This window comes from Drosophila takahashii, chromosome 3R (assembly GCF_030179915.1).
Source record: "Drosophila takahashii strain IR98-3 E-12201 chromosome 3R, DtakHiC1v2, whole genome shotgun sequence".
NCBI classification, from domain to species: domain Eukaryota; kingdom Metazoa; phylum Arthropoda; class Insecta; order Diptera; family Drosophilidae; genus Drosophila; species Drosophila takahashii.
The window spans coordinates 735,487-761,150 of record NC_091681.1 but is presented as its reverse complement, the minus strand read 5'-3'; the positions used below and the strand labels follow the sequence as shown (position 1 = coordinate 761,150).

At 40.5% G+C, this 25,664-nt stretch overlaps 2 protein-coding genes across 9 annotated transcripts in view; one reads left to right on the top strand and one right to left on the bottom strand.

Annotated features, from left to right (window-relative positions):
- Nucleotides 1–25,664, top strand: part of Myo81F (Myosin 81F) — a 1,428,838-nt gene that overhangs the window by 797,872 nt on the left and 605,302 nt on the right. The gene's annotated exons all lie outside the window — the stretch shown is intronic.
- Nucleotides 18,146–25,199, bottom strand: LOC138913426 (uncharacterized). The gene is made up of 3 exons (XM_070217160.1): nt 24,907–25,199; nt 19,415–19,882; nt 18,146–19,005 (listed from the first exon to the last, which is right to left on the bottom strand). The coding sequence occupies exons 2-3, from the start codon at nt 19,756–19,758 to the stop codon at nt 18,846–18,848; spliced, it is 504 nt and encodes a 167-aa protein (XP_070073261.1). The 5' UTR covers nt 19,759–19,882; nt 24,907–25,199; the 3' UTR covers nt 18,146–18,845.

Below are 25,664 nucleotides of genomic sequence, written 5' to 3'. Positions count from 1 at the left end.
TGCAGCGATGTAGGCTCTGCATGACTCATGCATGGCAAGTTGAATAGGTTCGAAATATAGTCATGAAAAATCAAAATATCATTGTCATAGCGATCTTTAAGTCGAGCCAAAGCTAGTGGATAGTTTTCCTCAGATACCTGAAAGGCTTGTACAACCTCGAGAGCTGGACCAGACAAACAATTGAGTAAATAATTGAATTTATCTATTGGCGCTATTAACTCATCAAAATGAAACAAGTTTGTAAAAGAAGTCAAAAATCGCTTGAAGTCCGCATATTTGCCTTTAAACGTTGGTAATTTTATGTTAGGCCGTCGCTTATGGTGAGATGGCACGGACGTGGCGTTGAGAAAACTCGCATCTGTTACACTGGTTTGATGGCTTTTATTTGTTAATGTTGACAGCTTTGACTTTGCAGAAATATATATATCCTCAATTTCTGCCCTTCCAGTATCGGCATGGAACAATTCTTCGGTTTGTGATTGTACCTGGCATATTTGACGAAAATAAGAATCCAAAATCTGAAGGTTGCACTCAAGAACCGACACTTCCGTTTTGTCATCATACCCTTCCCCACGGTTTTTAATGTTCACTATGTTTTTCAGCATTGTACTCCACTGCGACCGCAGCTTTATTAATTTCGCGTCGTTAACATCGACATCAGGCATCTTGATCTAACAGCAGTTAACCAAAAGATTAGAATTATAACCACAATAAGAATGAGCCAATATTTTAAATGTTTCCCAGAGCAAATTTTATTTGACGGCTGATTTACGTTTTGGATAGAGTAGCTACACACAAACACAATTGCCGCCGTAATTTTCTAGCGGGCTCTTGGCTATTAAATGGCAATGCAAATAAAGATTAGAGGACAGTAAATGGTAGAGAAACTGCGAGTGGTATGAATTTGTAACCTTTGGACTTCTCTTTGTATGCGCACAGTTATTTGTGCCTGGCTGCATATGCAAGAAATGTGCAAATATAGTTTGAGTATGTACTCACTCTAACCGCTTTTATTTACTCTCGATATACGGTTTTTTTGGATTTTGCGATGTCCCTCCTTCTTGACGCAGAGAATTGACCTTTGAACGAAGAAGCGGGTTGAAAGTTGAAGTCCAGTATCGCAATTACAAGACAAGACGGTTATTATAGATTAGGTTGTATATTTTCGTTGATTCCTCGTTGAATACAGATTATCGACTCCCTTGGCGTTACAATTTCTCGTCTGTCCTATGCTTCCGCGACGTAAGCTAAGAACGACGACCGCCTCTCGCATAGCCGATTGCCTGATGTGTATTAGAATTTAACATAGTATAAGAGAAACCTAACATAACAATTGAAGAAATAATATAATCGAACTTAAGTTACTCTTCTCCTCAAACATCGGTCTTCTGGTACCACAAGAGCGTCAATTCTCGATGCTGTGACATCAGACGGCTCTGAAACAAACACAAGATCTAATTTTGTATTTAATTAATTTCGTATAAAGCTAACTTGCTGTAACGATAGTTTTAAAAGGCCATCCAGTAAATCATGGGTAGATAAAGATAAAGCGACCAGTGAGTCAGATGGGGGAACAAGAAATATACGGGAGATTAAAGCAGCGGTCGGCACACACATACAAAAACATTTTGTTTAATATTTGTATGAGTAAATTGGACTGAACAGATCATCAGAGTGTGTGTGCAGACCGCTGTTCTACAGTATACATGAGCGAGCAGCGGCTGGGCAGAACAAAACCCTATGCTCAGTTAATAGGGCTCTGCCGACCGCTGGATTAAAGTCACCCAAAACAATGAAAAGGTCCCTATTGAAAAGAAAGAATAGAATAAATTTAATAGCAGATAGATGTTGCTCATAAATTATTAGGTCAAAGCTAGGCGAATATACGAACATGTAATAAAAATAGACAAGGATTGCAGGGAAACTTTCACACAAACAAATTCAATGTCATTAGAGACATGAGAGTGAATTCTCTCAGAACTTATGGTGGAGGTGACGGCAATTAAAACGCCGCCCCGGAAAAGGCGATCGGTTCTGTAGGTATTAAAGTTGTTTGACAGAACTTCAGAGTCGGTTATCTCTGGTTTCAGCCAAGTTTCTGTAAAACTCAAGATATCGTCCGTAAATGCCTTGGGTAGCTTCATGTTAAGTCTTCTAACATTTTGCTAAGCCAAAGATTAACTTTTCAGTTTTTTGGCGCGGTGGAACCCTGTTATTTTTTTCGGTTTATTAGGAACAAATTCTTTGATTACCAGATCATCATTAAGCCAAAAGCTTTCAGGAAGTAGTATATTAAATACATCAGGCGGAGCAAAAATTTTGAAAGACGATTCAACCGCAATATCCTCGGATGGGAATTTTTCTCGAATAAATTCCAAACCATCCTCAGCTGTGGTATCAGGCGTAAGTCTTAAAACAATGTGAACGTACACGGACTACACCGGAACTAGCTGTGCCTATTGGCACAGGTGGTTCACTCGCCCCTGTGTCAGCAGAAACTGTTGCAGCTACCAGGTTAGGATTTACTGTCGTTGGGCTAGCTTTTTAGCGCTTGGGCGACTCGGTTAAAAGTTTTTATACCCGTTACCCGTAGAGTAAAAGTATGTAATGTATGTATGTATTCGTGCAAAAGTATGTAACAGCTAGAAGGAAGCGTTCCGACCCCATAAAGTATATATATTCTTGATCAGGGTCACTAGCCGAGTCGATCAAGCCATGTCCATTTGTCCGTCCGTCTGTCTGTCCGCCTGTTCGTCTGTCTGTCCATCTGTCTGTTTGTCTGTCTGTCCGTCTGTCTGTCTGTATGAACGCTGAGATCTCGGAAACTACAAAAGTTGAAGGTTGAGATTTCTCACACATATTCTTGGGCTTCCTACGCAGCGCAAGTTTTCATTTCAACCGAGCGCCAGGCTCTCTCTAACGCCCACTAACGATTTTAAAATGCGTCTGGCGCCCACACCTTTAAAGATTTCCGAGAAGTAGAAATGCAATTTTGTTATGAATATTTATACCTATCGAAATGTAGAAAACATTTTTCAAATCGGACCATTCATTAAAAAGTTATGCGCAATCAAAAATTTATATATCAATCTCCCTCGCACTCCCATTAGCTGAGTTACGGGTATTAGATAGTCGGAACACCCACCCGACTATATCGTTCTCTCTTGTTTTAAAATCAAAACAAATGTTCCTTTTGCATTTTACGGGTGGGGTACACACTTAGACTTAGAATTGTATCCATTACATAAACCGTTCTGGTATCCAAATAGTACAATTTTGATCAGGTGTTTCCAAACCAGAAAAAAAAACATTGGGTGCCTCCCTTTCGCTTCAAATGACTCTCTCTCTCTCTGCTTCTACTTTCTCGCTCTGCTTCTGCTGACGTTGTTTTGTGAGAGCTATGTTCGGAATTCGTTCGTAAGTAGTTTGTGGTTGCTTTAAGAGTCCTGGGAGTCCTTAGGAGCCGAATTTTAACAAATCCTTTCTTAATTCACACCTCCTCTAACACACGATTCAGACCCAATTTTTTCCAGAATTTTAGGTCTTATGGCTTTGGCTTGGGGAACATGACGCAAATCGACATCTACTCTTTATTTATTATTATATTTGTTTTTTAATTTACTAACTTTTAATTTTTGCCTTTATGCCGAAAAACTGACTTTTTTTCCTGCAATGCATTGGCCAAAACTTTAATGATAGATAACAAACCCTGTTTTTCTTTATCCCAATTTAAATCTTTCGCACAAAGAAACGGGAAATCTTTATTCATTGCGGATTCTCGACATAGTACGCCCAACGGACAAATAGAAAGAGCACACTCAACGTTAACAAAAATTGGCATAGATTGATAAATTGATTATTCCGAAAATATAATTACGGCAGCTCAAAATGATAATTTAGCAATTCACTCTATAACTTATTAATGCCCGTACTATATATTACACAGTCCGACAGAACTTTGTTTTTTTTTTTTTGGTGTCCAGTAGAGCTGCAAAACTATCGATAGTGTAGTCAGTCGACTGTTTGACAGCATTTCAGTCGACTGTTTCGATATTATCGACTAGTCGTTATTTGACATTAGAAGAAAAGTTTTTATCAATTCTATTCCAAGTAAATAATAAATAAAGCCTTTAATAGTATTGTTTGTTTTTTTTTAATCAGTCTGTATGTAAATTTAAATAAACATAAAAGCAGTGTTGGGACATACCTAGATACTTTTACCTAGGTACGTACCTAGGTACAATTTAGTGGTACCTTTTACCTTACCTAGGTATAAAAATAATTGAGTACCTTTTACCTTACCTAGGTATTTATTTTTATATACCTTTGGAATTATTAAGGTACTTACATAGGTATTAAACATTGCTCTGATTTAAAATAGCCAAATCTGACTGCGACACTGTAGTATCGTTTCGTTTCAGAATTGTAATAGTCGGAACGCAGCATTAATAATTCAGCCGTTCTATTGTTTGTTTTGTGAAGTTAAAACTAATCGCAGTTTTTTTTTATATAATTTTGTGCACGTATGTATGTTCCCATCACTACATCAATTTATTTATGAAACCAAAGTGTATTTGGCGCGCAAAAATGCCGTATGTACGTAAACAAACGGCATATACATGCATATGCACAATATATAGTCAATGTTTCTACATACGGAATTTTTGCGCGCCAAATATGTACATGAGGGTTTCATAAATACATTAATGAAGTGATACGTGCATACAATTATTCATGCCGCGTGTTTTAAAAATATATGCACAAAATTAAAACATTTAAATTTAAATGAAATGAAAAGATATTGTTTGATTAAGACGACTAAAAACTAAAAACTAGTCTTATTTTAAGTTTAAATGATTACATTGAACAAAACAAAAAAATTATAAAAAATAAAAAATACCTTATAAATACCTTTTACCTTTACCTAGGTACTGGGAAATTTAAGTACCTTTACCTTACCTAGGTATTTATTTTTGCTCAATACCTTTTACCTTACCTAGGTAAAAAAAACACAGTACCTTTCCCAACACTGCATAAAAGTCAAATTTTTAATTACTAAGGACCCATTGGTTCTTGTTTAAAAAAAGTAACATGTTAATATTTCTGGGCTTTAGAGCAGATCTTCGATCTGAAGCAATGTAACCCGCTTTGCTGAACATTCGCTCAGATTCAGTTGAGGTTGCTGGGATATGTAAATATTTCCTAGCGCAGCATTTCAAAGTTTTATATTTTGACTCCGACATCTACAAAAAGAGCAAACACACAATATAAATTATTAATACAAAAATATGGGCAGATATTACCTCCCAATAATTTAGTTATACTTACCATTTTCTTTGGAAACAGCTAAAAACTTCTCCATTTTAAATGAAAATAATTTCAAAAGATTCTTTTGATTTTATAAAGAAATATTAGAGTTAAACTATAGAAATGAGCTACAAACGGTACTTGATTAAAAAAAAGTCGATAGTAGTCGACTGAAAATCGACTGAACAATCGCAAAGCATACTATCGACTTGTAGTCGACTTCAGGTGATCTTTTGTCGGCTCTAGTGTCCAGGCCTGCCAACATTTATTTCACCAGTTTACAAAAAACAAGAGAGAACGCTATAGTCGGGTTGGTGTCCCGACTATCTAATAGCCGTCACTCAGCTAAAGGGAGTGCGAGCGCTGTACTCGGTTTGGTGTCCCGACTATGTAATATTCGAACCTCAGCTAAAGGGAGTGCGAGGGAGATAGATATATAAATTTTGATTGCGTATAACTTTTTAATGAATAGTCCGATTTGAAAAATGTGTTCTACATTTCGATGGGTATAAATATTCACTACAAAATTGAATTTATACTTCTCGGAAATCTTTAAAGATGTGGGCACAGGACACATTTTAAAATCGTTAGTGGGCGATTGTGGGTGTTAGAGGAAGCGTGGCGCTCGGCTGAAATAAACTTGCGCTGCGTAGGAGGCCCAAGAATATGTGTGCAAAATCTCTTGTAGTTTCCGAAATCTCAGCGTTCATACAGACAGACAGACGGACATGGCTAGATCGACTCGGCTAGTGACCCTGATCAAGAATATATATACTTTATGTATATATACAATATACTCTTTTACTCTACGAGTAACGGGTATAAAAATCGATGAAATATATTATGAATGAAACCGTTGTTTTCCGGTAAGGTACGTCTTCCTGATTAAGAAAATGGCACTACACATTTTTTTTTAATGGATACAATTTTTTTTAAAGCGTAAAAAACGTTTTTGACACTTTTTTAATTTCTAACTTGAGTTGTGGTTAACCGATTTTAACCATAAATAATTCATTTTCCAGGTAATAGAATGCCCTCCAACTTTCTTATACACTGTATTGAGTTCCATTCATTAGTTTAGAAGCTACACTTCGTCAAAGTTGTAAAAGTGAGAAAAAATGCAAAAATGCTAGCATAAATGGCATCGTTAAAAATACACGCCTAAAAACAGAAATTATTTTTTTAACTTCTACTGGTAAAAGGTGCTTTGACAAAAAAAAAAACAAGTTATTGATCAATACAATCCACCAGCAAATTAATTTTTGAAGCTTGCGACAACAGTGTTTTTTTGGCCGTTTACAGCTGTTAACTGACACAACAGGGCTATAACAGAGCTGTAATACCCGTTTTTCCCAACGTAAAAAATTGATATAAAATCCAACTATTGATTGATTCTTTTGTTGATGGTCTTGTTAGTTGACTGAAAGATGTATCTTTAAGTATAAGTCATAAAACTAATTTCGGTTTTTTGGCGTTTATTTTTAACGATGCCATTTATGCCAGCATTTTTGCATTTTTTCTCACTTTTACAACTTTGACGAAGTGTAGCTTCTAAACTAATGAATGGAACTCAATGCAGTTATACACTGAAAGTTGAGAAAGTTGGAGGGCATTCTATTACCTGTAAAATGAGTTATTTATGGTTGAAATCAGTTAACCACAACTCAAGTTAGAAATTAAAAATGTGTCAAAAACGTTTTTTACACTTTAAACAAAATTTTATCCATAAAAAAAATTTTAAGTGCAATTTTCTTAATCAGGAAGACGTACCTTACCGGAAAACAAAGGTTTCATTCATGGTATATTTCATCAATTTTTTTTGGTAAACTGGTGTTTTTGATAAATGAGGCTTTTCTAAGCATTTTGAATAACATAATTCTAAACGTTCTAACGAATTTTGCTTTGAATATAAGCTCATAGGCGAATCTACGAATCTTTCGGGGCCGGAAAGTCCTGAATTGTAATTTTCCTACAGCTTATAACTTACTCCCATATATAAAAATGTTTAAAGCAAGGGTAACTTGTGCTCAAAAATAGTTAAGGGTTACGTAAAATGGTGACAGGTTTGGGAACTGTTTGTGAATCGTCACTGTGAATGAAGTAAGAAAAACAATTTTAAAAATTCCAAAACAATTCAGAAAAGCCTCATTTATCGAAATAAAATGGTGGCAGGCCACCAAAAATAAACAAAGTTCTGTCGGACTGTGCTATGTTATGTTAGGTTAAGCCACTTTAGTAGCTTTCCTTATGGTTAAGACTTCCGCCTGGAATATGCTGCAGTCGTTGGGTAGCTTAAAAGACAGCCTTATTTCAGGGTCCGTACAGTTTAAGCCCGCTCCTCCTTCCATCTTGGAGCCGTCCGTTTATATATTGAGGTGTTGAGTCTGGTCCCGACCCGTTTTCCAGTCATCTGGGCCCATGAACGAGGTTGTTTTAACCTCCGAGCACGTTCTGGGGGTCATATGGTCCGTTTTATTGATCATGCTTCGGCCGATTGAACTATGTCCGAAGCTTTGCGCCGTCATGATGCAACTGATGCAACTAGACGTTGTGCTGCCTTTCCTGCAGTCAGTTGAGCGTGGATGTCTATGGGGTCGACTCCGAGGATCGTTTCTAGAGCTGCCTGCCGATGAATATTCTTAAAATATTCTCGGTGTACGTCGTCTTTTGGAACGCTAAGGGTCCGTACAGCAGAGTCGGATTCACCGCCGAGATGTAGACCCAGTGAGTCAGAGTAGGTGACAGGCCCCATGTGCTGCTAAGCATCTTCTTGGATTCATATAGCGCAAAGGTGGCCTTTTTCACCCTTTCCACTACATTGGGCCTCCATGCCAGCTTGCAGTCCAATACTGTGCCTAGGTACTTGACCTGTGTTTTTGGGGCCAGCCTGGTTGCGCCGATTTTCGGGGGGTCCATTTTGGTACCTTGTATCTCTTAGTAAAGAGAATGAGGTCCGTCTTGTCTGCATTGATAGTGAGTCCCACCTTTTCCGCCCACTCACATATCTCCTGAGTGTTGATTCCATTATAGAGTTGAGGGTCGATGGACAAACTCCCGTAATAATTATGCCTATGTCGTCCGCATAGGCTGTTATTTTTGGGGCTCTCCTCTCGAATCTCTTGATTAGATCGTCGACCACCAAATTCCATAGGAGAGGCGAGAGAACCCCACCTTGTGGTGTGCCTCTGTGTGCCCCCTTTACCATGGAAGCGGTGCCCCACTCTGAATGTACCCGCCTGCAGCTAAGCAGGTTTCTTATCCAGAGGCTTATTGCGGGGTGCGTGTTGGTTGCTTCTAGGCGATCCATTATAGCATCCGTCTTGACATTGTTGAATGCTCCGGATATATCTGCGAATACTCCAAGCGCATATTCCTTAATGTGCTCTCAACGGTTGCTACTAGCGAGTATAGTGCCGTTTCCACAGATGCGCCTTGGTGTAGGCGTGCTGGTTGGATGACATGGCCTCCCTACATCATTCCGGATGTGTAGATCCAGCAGCTTTTCCAGTGTCTTGAGTATGAAAGAGGTGAGGCTTATCGGCCTGTAATCCTTGTGGCTCGCGTGACTGCACTTTCCCGGTTTTGGGAGGAAGACAATCCGAGAGGTCCTCCATTGGATTGGGATATTGCCCGTGCTTAGACATGCAGAGTATATTTCATATAGCCATGGGGTGATCCTTTCCTTGGTCGCCTGTAACATGGCTGGAAATATTCCATCTAGTCCTGGTGCCTTCTAGCCGGCAAAGGAGTCTATGGCCCAGTTGATTTTCGTAGTTGTTATTAGATCGTTTGGGGGGCGTTCTTCGCCAGTTGCTATGTCTTGGTGCGTGCTGGCATCCGTGCATCCTGGGATGTGCGATTGCATAAGTGCTGTTAGGGCCTCTTCACTGCCCTCGCGTTCGACTCCATCAGGCTCAACCGTGCTTCTAGTTCTGCAGGCGTCATGGTAGCATTGTTTGCTGTAATGTAATCTTTATTGCGTGTAAAGGAATTCACTAGGCCAGTTCGAGCTGTAAGAGCTTCATGGTCCTTCGATTTTTTAGGAGCCATATTGTAGGGAACGAACTTACTATGCTTTTAATACAGGCTTAAACCCAGTCAAATATCCATTTATTTATATTAAAGGTTAAATTGCTTCCTTAAATTCTCTTGTTGCTTAGTTGGGCAATGTTCCTATACATTTCATCAGAGCTTGCAAGTTTCGGTCAACCTTTTCAAAGTGTTGGAAAATAACCTGTCATTGACAAACCCTATGAAAACTGGGAGTGAGCTAACACATTTAAAGGGTTTTCGGTTTCTACCGACTACTTTGCTCGGTCTGTTAAGGAAAACGGTCTTTTGTGAATGTATGAGTGCGTGTATGTGACCTGTTCAGTAATGCTTCAGTTGTAACATTGCTTTTTGATTATTAAAATTCAAAAGGGTAAGGGAAAATACGCAATATGTATTCTCTAAAGATGGATCTGTAAGATTAGCCCATTTACCATTAAATTCCAATAATCTACAGATTTTAAATAAATTACGATTCTAAAACTCCACTTTTGGCATATCTTTCTTATGTAGTAATTAATAATTAATTAAATCCACGTAAGAAGAAGAGAATATCTTTAGCTGCAGGAAAAATTAGAGCTTTCTAACAGGTTAAACCTCCTTTAGCAGTTTTATTTATGTAGCTTTAAATCAATTCCTAACTATCTAAGAATATCTTCCCAACATTATTTGGTTTTATTCAAAATATTTCAAAAGATTTGAAAAAACGCGCCGTCCATTTTGTAGGAATAGGCTTGGTTGGAATACTTTGAGACATTTTTTATCTTAAGACTTATGGTAGTTCATTTGAACCGATCTGCCTTTAATAGCTCATTTAAAAGGTAATTCGATTCTATATGGCATTTCTTATTAAAGACAGTTTCTTATATAGTCAATAAATATATTGAAGCGAAAAAAAAAAAGCTAACCTAAATTCAGAATACAATTTTATGTACATTTAAATGTACAATGCAATTTTAGAATTATCTCAGGGACCGAAAATAACTGTTATTGTAAATTTTTCTTACTAAAAAAATCACGCCCTTAGAAGGGTACTAAAATTTTTTTAAATACACCACCATTTTTATTAGCCATTGTAGTTTACAAATCCGTAATGATTTTTATTTTTTGATTTTTATATTATTATATTATATTATTCCCTTGACATTTTTGAAAAAATGAAATAATAAAAAAAAAACATGATACCCGTGTTTTTTATAACTTACTAAAAATTTGTTAAAAAAAGGCAACCGCGCATATTTTATCCCTATATTTTTTATACCCTTGCAGAGGGTATTATGATTTCAGTCAGAAGTTTGCAACGCAGTGAAGGAGACGTTTCCGACCCCATAAAGTATATATATTCTTGATCAGCATCACAAGACGAGTCGATCTAGCCATGTCCGTCTGTCCGTCTGTCCATCTGTCCGTCTGTCCATCTGTCCGTCTGTCCGTCTGTCTGTTTCTACGCAAACTAGTCTCTCAGTTTTTGAGCTATCGGGACGAAACTTTCGCAAAAGTCTTTTTTCTATTGCAGGTAGTATATATGTCGGAACCGACCGGATCGGACAATTATATCTTATAGCTCCCATAGGAACGATCGGAAAAAAAATTCTAGCTTCGGTGTTTTTTCAAGTATTACCTTCTACTCTTGGGAATTTTTTGTTTTATATATTTCTGAATTTCGGTTTTTTTGTTTTTTAAATCGGATCACAATATCATATAGCTGCCATAGGAACGGTCGAAAAATTAAATGGAAATTAATGGGAAAAAATTATATCTTTGTTGGTTTTTATTACATTCCCTTCTTCTCTGGGATATGACTATTTTTAAATATTTCCAAATTTCGATATTAATTTTAAAAAGATCGAACTACTATATCATATAGCTGCCATAGAAACGATCGAAAAATTAATATAAAATAATAGGAAATTTAACATTTTTGCGATTTGTAAACTAATAGGAATAATCTGCAAGGGTATATAAGCTTCGGCTTGCCGAAGCTAGCTTTCTTTCTTGTTTTGATTGCGTATAACTTTTTAATGAATGGTCCGATTCGAAAAATTTCTTCTACATTTCGATAGGTATAAATATACACAACAAAATGGCATTTATACTTCTCGGAAATCTTTAAAGATGTGGGCGCAGGACCCATTTTAAAATCGTTAGTGGGCGATTGTGGGCGTTAGAGGGGGCGTGGCGCTCGTCTGAAATAAACTTGCGCTGCATAGGAAGCCAAAGAATATGTGTGGGAAATCTCAATCTTCTAGCTTTTGTAGTTTCTGAGATCTCAGCGTTCATACAGACGTCCGTCCGACGGACATGGCTAGATCGACTCGGCTAGTGACCCTGATCAAGAATATATATACTTTATGGGGTCGGAAACGCTTCCTTCTAGCTGTTACATACTTTTGCACAAATCTAATATACCCTTTTACTCTACGAGTAACGGGTATAATCACACTTTAACAGTTATTTTCTGATTTGTAAAGTAAAACTCAAAGAATAACTGTTATTTTTTGAGTTTTATAATAAAAGTTTACAAATAACAGTTATTCGTCATGATCAAAAATAAAACTGAAACTTGATTTATGGCGATTTTGTGGGTAAAATAATTAAAAACAAGAAAGAAAGCTAGCTTCGGCAAGCCGAAGCTTATATACCCTTGCAGATTATTCCTATTAATTTACAAATCGCAAAAATGTTAAATTTCCTATTATTTTATATTAATTTTTCGATCGTTTCTATGGCAGCTATATGATATAGTAGTTCGATCTTTTTAAAATTAATATCGAAATTTGGAAATATTTAAAAATAGTCATATCCCAGAGAAGAAGGGAATGTAATAAAAACCAACAAAGATATAATTTTTTCCCATTCATTTCCATTTAATTTTTCGACCGTTCCTATGGCAGCTATATGATATTGTGATCCGATTTAAAAAACAAAAAAACCGAAATTCAGAAATATATAAAACAAAAAATTCCCAAGAGTAGAAGGTAATACTTGAAAAAACACCGAAGCTAGAATTTTTTAAAGTTTTTTTTTCCGATCGTTCCTATGGGAGCTATAAGATATAATTGTCCGATCCGGTCGGATCCGACATATATACTACCTGCAATAGAAAAAAGACTTTTGCGAAAGTTTCGTCCCGATAGCTCAAAAACTGAGAGACTAGTTTGCGTAGAAACAGACAGACGGACAGATGGACAGACGGACAGATGGACAGACGGACAGACGGACATGGCTAGATCGACTCGTCTTGTGATGCTGATCAAGAATATATATACTTTATGGGGTCGGAAACGTCTCCTTCACTGCGTTGCAAACTTCTGACTGAAATCATAATACCCTCTGCAAGGGTATAAAAATATATATCTATCTCCCTCGCACTCCCTTCAGCTGAGTTACGATTATTATTAGTCGGGACACCAACCCGAGTACAGCGTTCGCACTTTTTTTAGCTGAGTGACGGGTATTAGATAGTCGGGACACCAACCCGACTATAGCGTTCTCTCTTGTTTTTAAAATAAAACTTATAACAGTTACGGTCCCTGAATTATCTTGATTTCCTATGTAAAATTTATGCACATATCACAGCAGGCCTATACTTTCCCTTTCTAGAGAAAACCCATTTTTCTGACTTTTATTTAACAGTAGTCTTATAGAAACCCTTTTAGGTGACTGTTAACTTAAAAGGGTCAACAACTCGGTGATTGTTATTGAAAGACCGATTGCTTTGTTCGGTTGAGCCGAACGGTCGGACCAAAGACATTAGAATATGAAGATGGATAACGCCATACGATTTTTTTGCACACAATTTTTTGGTGTTGGCTTTAGAGCTGGCTCCAGGCTCTCTTGCGCAAAAGCCAGCGAGAGAGTCCCACCGGGAAAATTCCTCTAGAAAATAACATATTTTCAAGAGGTTTCTCCATAGAAGCGGAAGGGACAAAACCTAATTCACCCCTTACATTTCTTCCATCTCTGGTTTCAAAATACACGGTGTAACATACAACGTATAAATGGCCGAAGAGCAGATGGATAATTGAGAGAGAACAGCGGAGCACGCGCTGGTTCCGGCTATGTAGTTCTGTAGTATGGGTGTGGGAATAGAAATGCAAACTGATCTCTCAAGTGGCTCGAATGTACGCAATAGACTTATAAATTCGCGTGCTTGTAGTATTAGATAGAGTAGTAGAAGATAGTAGGAAGAAGAATATAAGATAGAATTGGAAACCGGAAGTTAGAAAAGGAAATTTAAGAGAGTGAGAACAGAGGGGATAGTTTTCAGACATTTTTAATTGCAGACAACGAATTGGGGAGACTGTGGTGGTAGTAGTCCCCCATTTCCCCACCCTACCATGATCGCCTTTAGGGACAGCCTACAGCTGGCGATCCCTTTTATCCGAACCTACATATCCAGTGACTTCCGGTTAAGCATGGCTTCCAACTATAACACTTTAGTTTCGGTTCATAGTTATAAATTTATTCTCCATAATAATATTCAATAATTTCCAACATAAACGAAAAAAAACAAATTATTTCCAACTAAAATCTACCGATATTTATTAAACATTTTTAATTCAGATAAGTGGCAGAAAGATTCCGAAAGAAACACTGCTGTGGAAGTAAAGGGTTAAATATATCGGCCCTGTTCTAGTTTTCACTTCCGAAAGTTTCACACGGATTCGAATTTCCCAGACCTGTTCCAAGACTCACTTCCGAAAGAACTGCACGGAATCGAATTTCCCTCTGTTGTTACTCTGTTAACTTCCGAAAAATTCACACGGAAACTTTCCGCCAAGCATATGACAGGCGGATTTAAATTCGGCAGTATAAAGATTAATTCTTTAAATATACTTCGCGATAGCTTTATAAGTCAATAATATTTTTATGCTATTCCTTGATGTTTTATGTTCCTAATTGCATCATCGGAATCGAAATTATTTGCATATATGACTTATTAATAATTATTTTGTGGTTGCACCTTAAAACTCGGTAAATTCTAGCTATGACAATTAATGCAAATCCGCCGCCCTTGTTCTAAATTCCGCTCGGATTTGGTAAAAATGGCCTAGAGTTGTCACGGTATGGATATAAGTTAGAATTTCCTTGGGACCTTTTCTAAATTTATCCGATAAGGTTAATGGTTCTTTTATTAGAAAGATAATTTATCCTAATTAACGAAATAAGTGTTTTGGCTCGGAATACCACATTTTTTCATGTGAAATTTGAACGGGGACATTTGATAGGGACTTTGTTTTTCGACTTTGGCATCTCTGTATGCTCTTGCAGTTTGCAATACTATGATTTCCACACTGATTTTTAATACTATTCTGTCGGGAGCCTTTCAAAACTGCGCAGGGACCAATGGGAAATTTTATAAAATGTCCCTAGCAAGAAAGGGAAATTTAGTTCTGTTAAGGGGAAATCCGATAATGTTAACAAATTCACTTCCGAGTGAAAACTGTAACAGGCCTGTATATAGATGTACATTCAATAATATAGTAAATAATATAATATAGTTCAATCATAGATAACACAGGTCGACAAAATCAAGACTTTTTCTTGGCCCAAGAATAAACGCTACAAAACCTGAAAGAATTATAGCTGTAGATTACTACCTCATCCTATGAACTTCGGACAAAATACTTTAATATTGAATTTTTAAATAAAATGAGTCAAAGAATATCTTACGGTGTATACCGTTTTTATCCCAAAATGTTCTGTATAATCATGGGCATACACCGACAGAACACTGCTGACACTAAAATTCAATTTAATTTACATGCACTGATATTTAATATATTCGAATAAATTTACCACTCAGTAAAATTATTACGGCTGCACCGCAATAATATTTAATTACGTTTTAAGAAATAATTTAGAATTACTAATGCTGTGGCCTTTTCTTTAAATTCATAAGAGGCGTTAAGTTAACTTCATTTCTTTACGTGTAGCGCCACGTGAATCCGAGAGCAAAAGGAATAAGGTAAAAGAAAAACGGTGGTTATCACTAACGCATGTGCTGCTCCATCGCCGAAAGATCTTTGGATGGGGGGGAAATACACCTGCAGAAATTATCACTCGTCAAAACTTTACTGTTTCTTATTTTCGGTTTCACAAGGGGTTATTTTCATTAATTTCTTTTATATTTCGCCATTATTTTGCTTTCGCATCACGCACTTTGTTTTTATTATTTTGACAAGAATTAATTTTAATATTTTTCTCGGTGTAGGGGCTTTTTTAAGTTTGTTTTAAATTGCCACTGATATTCATTTATATATTTTCATTTTCACTCATTCTTTCTATATTACCAATTTTCGTACTAATTTTTAGTACCACTTTTATTTTGTATTTTATCACTTTTCGACCATATGCAGGTTTCTTTCGGGGTTCTTTCCTTACATATTATGCCATTATAATTTTAAAGATTTTATCCAACAGAAAAAAAATAACAAAATAAAGAAGAGAAAGGAAATTGGAGACTTACTTTACCCTATATACCCCTATAACATTTTCTGATCGGGCGTTATGTAACCCTAACCCGTGGGGTTGATCGCGATTTATGATATTTTTATATTATTTTTAACAGATTTTTCTTTCGCCGAGCTGGCACGCCTAATACCCCTAGGGTTAAGGCCGGTGGGTGGCTAACTTTTTTGGGAGGTTTTTCCGCACTTTCAATGTTTATCCCGCCGGACGCTTCGAGCGCGTGTTGTTGCTGTTTACCGCTGCCTATTAGAACTGCTCGCCGAATTTGGGAATACAGCGCTTGGAGTTATTCCATTTTTGGGAATTTAGCTCTCTCTCAATTTGACTTCACAGGTGTTCAGGAAGCTCGGGCCAACTGCTTTACCTGACTTTGGAAAGATGTTTACTGGAAACTGGGTGCCATTCTGTTTAAGAGAATTTGAGAATATGAGAGTTTTAACTACTATCTAGCCGGATGGCTTATTTACCCTGGCACCGAAAAATATCGTTATAAATTTCCTCCGTAAATTGTCTAGCCAAAATTCTGGAGTTGGTTACGCCCTGGAATATGATTTTTAAAATTTTATAACCGCCACTGGGAACACAAGATAGGGTTGGACTTAACCTTTTTCCTGTTTTATAGTAAATTTTCTGGAACCGTCTGCTTCGTTTGGGAACTTAAATTGGAAAGGCTGGGTTGAGGTTCGGGCGGCTTTATATACCCCCCAAGGCCGGAAATCGGGGTCTCGTGTATGCCGGGTTTCCGACTATAGCCTTCCAATATCGGAGCCGACTCTGATTATCCCGATTATTCCCATATGTCCCTATTCCAGGAAAAATAGCTAGATCCTTTTATAGCTAACCCTGTTTCGAAGCTAAATTTTTATATTTATATTCAGCTACGCATTGCCTCGGGAATTTCTCGTTATAACTTAAACTTTAGTGTAAACCAAATTTCATTTTTATTCTACTAACGTATAGCGAAATGGTTATCATATTTATTTGACTATCCGAGTTTTGTCCCATGCATCCCAAACTGTGCCGTCGGCTAAGCATTGCCTACTTTTAAGGGTGACATCTTTTTGAATCTGTAGTGGTCTTTTGAGATTGCTCTCGATTATATATTTTGCTTTTGCAAGCGCCTCTACAAGGGTGGTGACACAAAAAGTAAGGGGGAAATGAGGTTTCTATCTGGATCTCTGGCAGAAGAATGCAGGACAAAATCCACTGGTTTTTCGACTTCCCGCATTATAAATTTTCCACACGTACCCAGTTATGGCTTTCCTCTACTTGCGAATGTGGTCGTTAGGCAAAAATAAACTTGCGCTGCGTAGGAACCCACCGGGAAAATTCCTCTGGAAAATAACATATTTTGAAGAGGTTTCTCCATAGAAGCGGAAGGGACAAAACCTCATTCACCCCTTACATTTCTTCCATCTCTGGTTTCAAAATACACGGGGGTGACACAAAAAGTAAGGGGGAAATGAGGTTTCTATCTGGATCTCTGGCAGAAGAATGCGGGTGTTATGTCGCCATCCCCGAATAATCGAATAATCGGGAAAACCAGGGATGTCAGGTGGGTTTCGTGTCCAGTGTTGGGCAACGTCGAAATTGGAGTCGGTTGGGGCGAATTCAAGATTCAAACGGGACGAATGTCGGTCAAAGGGACATTGACCCAGAATGTTGGAAGAAGGAGCCCGTAATCGGCTTGGGGTTGACGGGAGACAAATGGCCGACACGAGATCAGTCCAGATTCAGTGTCGGCGGCGCGCAGTCGCACGGGTTATCAAGCAAAATCTCCTTAAGCAGTCGCGGTACTAGGTTGGCCATCAGAGCCTACAGTTTGTGATTACAAAGAAATAAAGAACGCAGTGCTTAATTAAAAAGGAGTGATCCCCGGGTTAAAGTATATTTTTTCGACGGTCGCCGACGCGCAGAAGGACGGTCTCCGAAGCCGGACTGGCCAAGACCCTGCGGTGAGTCCGTTCTAAAGCAGTGGGGGAAGAAAATAGGCAATTAGGAATCCCGTTTCAGGCCAGCCAAGACGAGACGTGGTGGCCAGGTTCCGCTACTGGGAGCCTGGCCAATAATTTTTATGGGCATTCCGGATTTGCTGAGGGTTATGTAATCGCCGAACCCCGTGCCGCCAGAGGCTACACAACCGTCAGACCTTAAGCTGAAATACACGCCACGGGGAATATCCGCGAGAGGGGAACCGACTCCAAGAGAGGGGGTAATCCTATCCAGCGTTCGACGGAGGAGCTCGTGAGCGACGGAGTAACGTGTGGCGGAGACATCACCAACCTGAGCGCGGCTTAACAGCAAAAGACTGATATTTTATATTTCGTGTCGTGTCGTCCCTTAGTTTAATAATTTATTTATTTATTTCATTATTTATTCATTTATTATACAATTTGGGAGGGAATTTTCATCAATAACTATACTTATTATTGCACATACTTATTATTTCTTATAAATATTATTGCACATATTTATTATTGCTTATACATATTACTGCACATGTTTTATCACCAATTTATTACACCATATTTGTATATTTATTTATTCACTTAGTTATTTATCTAATATTATCAAAATTAGTTAAATTATCCCGGTTATCGCTCACTTCTAGTTTTTTTTTTTTTGTTACACTGATATCTTTGCTTATATCGTTTACACTTATTGCTCCTTCTGAGCGAGTCGTAGGGTTTTAAATTGCCCCATTTTCACCAAACAAAGAAAACAAAATATAGCGCGATTGTACTGCGGAATACTTGTTAATCCCACGGGGAAGCCAACCCAGTGCTCGCATCGAGTATATTGCTGGTTAGTGAAGTCTGGGATCCACCAAGAGAGCTCTTTAGGTAGGGACCGAGAAGGCAGACATCCTATTAATTCATACCAATCCCTGATTGAGGTTATTGCAACCGGCGGGCGGTGGTTTATGGGTTCCCTTACGGGAAGCTGAGCAGAGTCTGTGAAATAGAATTAAGTGAATAAATTGTGATAAAAATGAATATGGAGTAACTTATCGTTTAGAGGGGGAGGGAACATGTAGGCTGTCCTAAAATTTCCTGCGGTGACCGGTCTAAGGGGCAGTCGGAGACACCTACGACTGCTACGGTTGGGTGGGAGCGCTGAGGCTTCGGGTTCAATATCCGAAAGCCCAATATGTATCCGAAGACGTCCTGTGAACTGGAATAGATTAAATGGGTGGGTTAGTTTCGTTGTATATCTATGTTTTGTGGTCTTGTGGCTGTTCTTCAATGTTTTGGCCAGTTGCAAGACCATATGTTTGTTGCTGCGTGTAGTGTTGCAAAGTGCAGACTTCTGTTTGTGTATTGTTGCGTGTGTGTGGGCAGGGTTGGAGTACCCACACCCCGAGTGCTCTGAGCTAGCCGGCGCTGCCCACTCGCGGACACACGTAGTCCTGTTTTGGGACGTAACAATAATGGCGCCCAACTTTCAAAAATAAATGGCAACACACTAGGTTCCAACAAAAATTTCTCCTTTTCCATAGGTCTTTTCAAAGTCCTCGTCTGACCGGTAGACGAACAGCAGAAAGATCTGTGGAAAGAAGGGAAATAAAGATTAGATTACTTACCTTGCTTCCTGGTCGACGACATCAGCTAGTCCAAGCAGACTGGAAGATTTGCGATCGAGGCAGAGGAGCAACAGTCGGGAGGACGTAAAAGGATATCCTTTTTCTTCAGACGTATCGCCAACATAGCTAAAAATCCGGAGTCCGGAGTCTCTTAAGAAAAAGAGTCTTTGAAGCTTCCGGATGATTCCTTGGTGTCCTTGACTGTTTTTAATGGCGGTTGAGATGCACCGAGAAGTCAAAGGAATGATGGCGGGTGAAGAAAGATGGATTTCTGCCAAGTAAAATGACACCCTTGACTCCCAAACTTCGACTAAGTCGAAGTTGGAAAGAGTCGACTTTGTCATTGTTTTGCGTTAAATTGTACTTTCATGTTCTAGGGTCCAGGACAGTCCATTAGGAAAATAGCGCCGCGGATCAGTTCACCGTGCAGGATGGGATAGTTTATAGTAGTTCTCTCCCTTTCTGTTCCTGAAAGAAAAATTCCAAATTATTAATTGTTTTTTTTTGAAGAAATAAATAATCAAATTAAAATGCACAAAAACGGAAATAATATGGCAGAAGGCGGGAACCTCACGACCCCTATAGGAAGACCAGGACCATTTACTTGTCCCCCATTACAACACATGCCATTTCATGCTCAAAACAGGGTGGGAAACCCAAAAAGATTGGAGCTGGGCAATAATTCCACTCCATTACCGACTTTTTCACACATCCAGTTAGATCCGATCGTGGAACAGTATAGCCTCGAAGGAGCAGACAACCAAGGCCAGAGTAGTGATCTAAGGAACTTTGTAATAGATTCCCAGAACCAGTTTCGGGTTGAAATGCAAAGGTTCATCAGCGACAAAATTGATAAAAATATTAAAGACGGGTTTGCTGATTTGTTGAGGCAGGTCGAAAGGAAGACATCTCTATCGGGGGGTTCAGAAACATCGACAGGAGCTCAGGGTCTCCCTGCGGGCGGTCATCTTGAAACTCATCAACCTGGGAATCAGCCGACAATACCTAACCGATTCAGGAATGACCCGGGAGTAAATCCTGGTCCATCTGGACAACGTCAGCAAATCGGTCCGTCGAACTACCAGCCGAATCTACAACAGCAAAGGTTGCATTTCCGACCAGGTTCCTCTTCCAGTGGAAGCAATCAACCCAGAGACACGGAAGGTCGTCAAGAGGCTGTTCGGCGGAATCCTGAGGGCTACGGGTATTCTCAACGAGGACACTGTGTCCCAGTACATAAATGGGGTATACAGTTCTCCGGCAACTCTGATGGGATGAGCGCAGAAGAGTTTATATTCCGAGTCGAGCACTTAAGGCAGCATTATGGGACTCCCTGGGCAGATCTAATCCGTAACTTTCACCGCCTGGTGGTCGACGGTGCGGCGGAATGGTATTGGTTGCTGGTCCGTACCAACAATATAGCGACCTGGATGGATTTGCGGACCGCAATCGAGCGGCGGTATAGCGACACTAGATGCGACTATGAGAGGATACAGGACCTGAGCGAGCGGAGACAAATGCCAGGAGAGTCTCTAGATTCCTTCTTTCACGCGATGCGAAGACTGCGTGCTGCGGTGCGGTTACCCATTACGGAAGAATGGATGATCAAGACCGTGAAACGTAATCTGTGCGAGCCAATGAAGCAGTACGTGTTCCCGATCCGGGCATATACCTTGGAGCACCTTAGAGACGAGTGTAGGGAGGCTGAAAGAGCTTTCGCGGAGGAAGTGGGACGAGCCAGACAGACACAACGAGTGTTACCCCCCAAGCGACAAGAATTTCGAGGACAAAGGGTAGACGAAGTCCAGTACGGCAGTATTCCAGACCAGGATTTCCAACCAGTAGTCGAAGATGAAAGCGAGGGAGGACTAGTAGATGCCATCCAATCCGTCAGCCAGCGGAAAGCCGTGGTATGTTGGAACTGCAAACAAGCCGGGCACGTCTACAAGCAATGTGAGATTCCCCAAAAGTCGTATTTTTGTTTTAGATGTGGTCGAGCCGACACGTTGACGCCGAAATGCCCAATTTGTAACCCGGGAAACTCGAAGGGGAACGTGATGAACCCAGTGGAGTTGCGTTCCGGACGGGAGTCGGTCGGCGTAACCCCAATGACCCTGAGCCGTGCGAAGTAAGCGCAGGATCAAGGGTGGAATGGCGAGGCAGACTGGCTATACCACTGGAGGAGAGATGGCGGAGATACAAGGAGGCCCGGGAACGCATTTTTAAGGACCACCAACTGGACGGAATGACAGCGGTGACCAGACGGATTCACAAAGCTAGGCAACGCTTCAAGAAAAGGAAAATGGAAAGGCAGGAGGTCCATCGAACAATATCGCAGATAGAATCCTTTAAGAATCTCAACGACGATCCGAGACCCTACGCGACAGTGACTTTAGCCGATCAGGAGATCCAAGGACTGCTGGATTCTGGAGCTTCCATTAGCGTTTTAGGTACCGGTTGCCAGGAGTTGGTGGATCGACTCGGATTGGATTGGTTGCCGTACAGAGGAAACGTGAAGACAGCGAACGGTGAGGATCAAGCGATACTAGGCAAGGTTACCGTAAGAGTGGGTTTCCGTGAACGAGAGGCCAACATATGTTTTTATCTGTGTCCGGCATTAAAACAACAATTATATTTGGGAGTCGACTTTTGGAAGGAGTTCAATATTGCTCCAGAACTATTTGGAGGCAACGTAGAGGAACTGTTAGAGTCGAAATCAACGGAAGTTACAACGGTCGAACCCGAGCGTCATCGACTAACGAAGTCCCAGGAATCCCGACTCGCTGGAGTCCGAGAAGCTTTTCTGTCTTACGAAAAGGTTGGATTGGGACGAACTAAACTTCTAAAACATAAGATAGAACTGGAGGAGGGAGCTGTACCGGTGAAATCAAGGCACTATCCAATGTCTCCGGCGAAACAGGCGGCGGTCTATGCGGAAGTTGACGAGATGTTACGGCTGGGCGTAATCGAGGAAAGTGAGAGTGCCTGGAACAACCCTGTGACATTGGTCATGAAGCCTGGGAAAAATAGGCTTTGCTTGGATGCGCGTAGGGTGAACAAGGTGACAAAAAAGGACGCGTATCCGCTTCAAAACATAGATGGAATCCTAAGCAGAATTGCTTCAACTATATTCATCAGCAGCGTCGATCTAAAACATGCATACTGGCAAATCGAGCTGGAGGAAGAGAGTCGACCGATCACCGCATTTACTGTCCCTGGAAGACCCTTGTATCAATTCGTCGTGATGCCCTTTGGACTATGTAACGCGGGTCAAAGTCTGTGTCGTTTGATGGATAAGGTCATTCCATCTAAACTGCGGGAGAAAGTCTTTGTGTATCTGGACGATTTACTGATAGTAACACCAGACTTTGAGTCACATCTGTCCATTTTAAACGAAGTAGGAGAGTGTTTGAGAGCAGCAGGACTCACAATCGGGTTGCAAAAGTCACATTTCTGCTTCAAAGAATTGCGTTATCTGGGTTTCGTGATTGGTGGAGGGGAATTAAGAACAGATCCCAAGAAGGTAGAAGCTATTCGAAAACTAAACAATCCCCGTAATCCGCGCGAGATTCGAAGTTTGTTGGGTACAGCGGGATGGTACCGCCGGTTCATCCGTAATTTCGCAGAAATTTCCGCCCCCCTTACAGACACATTGAAGAAGAATGGGAAATTCCACCTAACCCCCGCGGCTCAGCAAGCCATAGAAACCCTAAAAACCGCGCTCATGACGGCACCCGTGTTAAACCATCCGGATTTCTCACGCCGCTTTTTCATACAATGCGACGCTTCCGACACGGGAGTGGGGGCGGTTTTATTCCAGCGGGATGATCAGGGAAACGAAAGACCTATTGAGTATTTCTCACAGAAGCTGAACAAATGCCAAAAGAATTACAGCGTCACCGAAAAGGATGTCTGGCAGCTATCCTCGGAGTGAAACGATTCAGACCGTACGTCGAAATGATGCCCTTTACGATCATAACAGATCACGCCAGTCTGAAGTGGTTAATGTCGCTAAAGGACCTGGATGGGCGGCTTGCTCGTTGGTCATTAAAACTGCAGATCTATGACTTTGCCATAGAGCACAGGAAGGGCTCAGAGAACGTGGTAGCTGACACTCTCTCTAGGATGATAGAGTCAATTGACCTGGAACCCTTGCTGGGGTTCGAAACGACCGAATTCGAGTCTTCAGAGTACGCGGAGCTGAGAAAGGAGGTATTAGCCCATGGGGAACGTTTCCCGGATCTCGTTGTGGACGGAGATTACGTTTTTGTGCGATCCAAACGAGATAATGACAAAGCCGAAATGGGGGAATACTCCTGGAAACTGTGGATACCGGCTAGCCTCACAAGCACTCTGATAGAGCAGGCGCATTGTCCGAAAAATAGAGCTCATGGTGGAATGGCGAAAACTTTGAGTTGGCTGCGCAAGAGATTTCACTGGCCGGGAATGGTAAGCCAAGTCCGAGCGTACGTTAGGGACTGTGCGGTCTGCAAAGAAACCAAACCAACGAACTGCGGCCCTAAACCCGAGATTGGTGCAGAAACGGTAACCGTCAGGCCATTCCAGAAAGTTTATATTGATTTTCTGGGAAAGTACCCAAGGTCGCGAGGAGGGAATTCCTATGTATTCATAGTGGTTGATCACTTCTCGAAGTTCACATTCCTTAAGGGCATGCGGGAAGCAACCTCTGCAGGAGTAATCCGATTTTTAAGGCAGGAGGTGTTTAATAAATTTGGGGTTCCGGAATTGTTACATTCCGACAACGGGAAGCAATTTGTCTCCAAACAATTTACGGAATTTCTAAAGGAATATGGAGTTAAACACATCCGGACTGCTGTTTACTCGCCGCAATCAAATGCGGCCGAGAGAGTAAACCAGTCAGTCTTAAATGCAATTCGAGCCTATTTGGAGCATGATCACCGTGACTGGGATTTGTATTTATCGGAGATTGAGTGTGCACTCAGAGGGGCGGTTCATCAGGCTACTGGGGTATCTCCCTATTTCGCTCTGTTTGGACAAAATATGTTTACCAACGGGGCAGATTACCAACTAGCGAGACGTTTGAAAGCGTTAGAGGATAACGAGCTGTATGTCTTGCCAAGAGAATCAAGGATCGCCCTGATGCGCGAAGAAATCCGGAGGAATTCCCACAAGGCATACGAAAAAAGCGCGGCGGTATACAATCGGAGGTCAAGAAATATACAATTTGCAGTCGGACAGGAGGTATATAGAAAGAACTTCACCTTAAGTAATTTCGGGCAGAACTACAACGCCAAATTCGCGAGGAAATTCATTAAGTGCCGAATTAAGGCAAAGATAGGGAACAACATGTACGAGACCGAGACATTGCAAGGGAAACCTAGTGGAATCTATCACGCGAAGGATTTGAAACAGTAAAAAAAAAAAAAAAAAAGGAGACCTACTAGCGACCCACGACGAGCCCTGGAAGAGAAGGTATCGGTGAGAAGGGTTTGCTGCGATTATGTACTCACCTGGTTCCCGCGACGAGATCCCAAGTCCATCAGTGGCCATCCATCCCAAAACCAAAACAAACACAGTCCGATGTTCAGCTGGAGAAGAAGAAGACATATCAACAAACTGAAGCTGATCGGTAGCGTATGTGGGTGTGATCCCTCGTTGGGCCTTGTCCTGATGTCCCAAAATGATCCTCCGTGTTCTTAGGGTAGTCCAAGATGTCCAGATGTTTGGTTGTTGAGGTCCAGGGAAGGGATGTCTTCTATATTTTACTAGCTTTTAGGAAAATAAACATCCAAAAAGCTAGTTTGGTTGTTATGTCGCCATCCCCGAATAATCGAATAATCGGGAAAACCAGGGATGTCAGGTGGGTTTCGTGTCCAGTGTTGGGCAACGTCGAAATTGGAGTCGGTTGGGGCGAATTCAAGATTCAAACGGGACGAATGTCGGTCAAAGGGACATTGACCCAGAATGTTGGAAGAAGGAGCCCGTAATCGGCATGGGGTTGACGGGAGACAAATGGCCGACACGAGATCAGTCCAGATTCAGTGTCGGCGGCGCGCAGTCGCACGGGTTATCAAGCAAAATCTCCTTAAGCAGTCGCGGTACTAGGTTGGCCATCAGAGCCTACAGTTTGTGATTACAAAGAAATAAAGAACGCAGTGCTTAATTAAAAAGGAGTGATCCCCGGGTTAAAGTATATTTTTTCGACGGTCGCCGACGCGCAGAAGGACGGTCTCCGAAGCCGGACTGGCCAAGACCCTGCGGTGAGTCC

What these genes read in the sequence shown, in the direction of transcription:
- LOC138913426 (XM_070217160.1), bottom strand. Translation starts at nt 19,758, where the DNA reads ATGACAAAGTCGACTCTTTCCAACTTCGACTTAGTCGAAGTTTGGGAG. An exon ending in GTCGTCGACCAGGAAGCAAG is followed by an intron (nt 19,006 to 19,414) that starts GTAAGTAATCTA and finishes AATCTATTCCAG; the next exon opens with TTCACAGGACGTCTTCGGAT.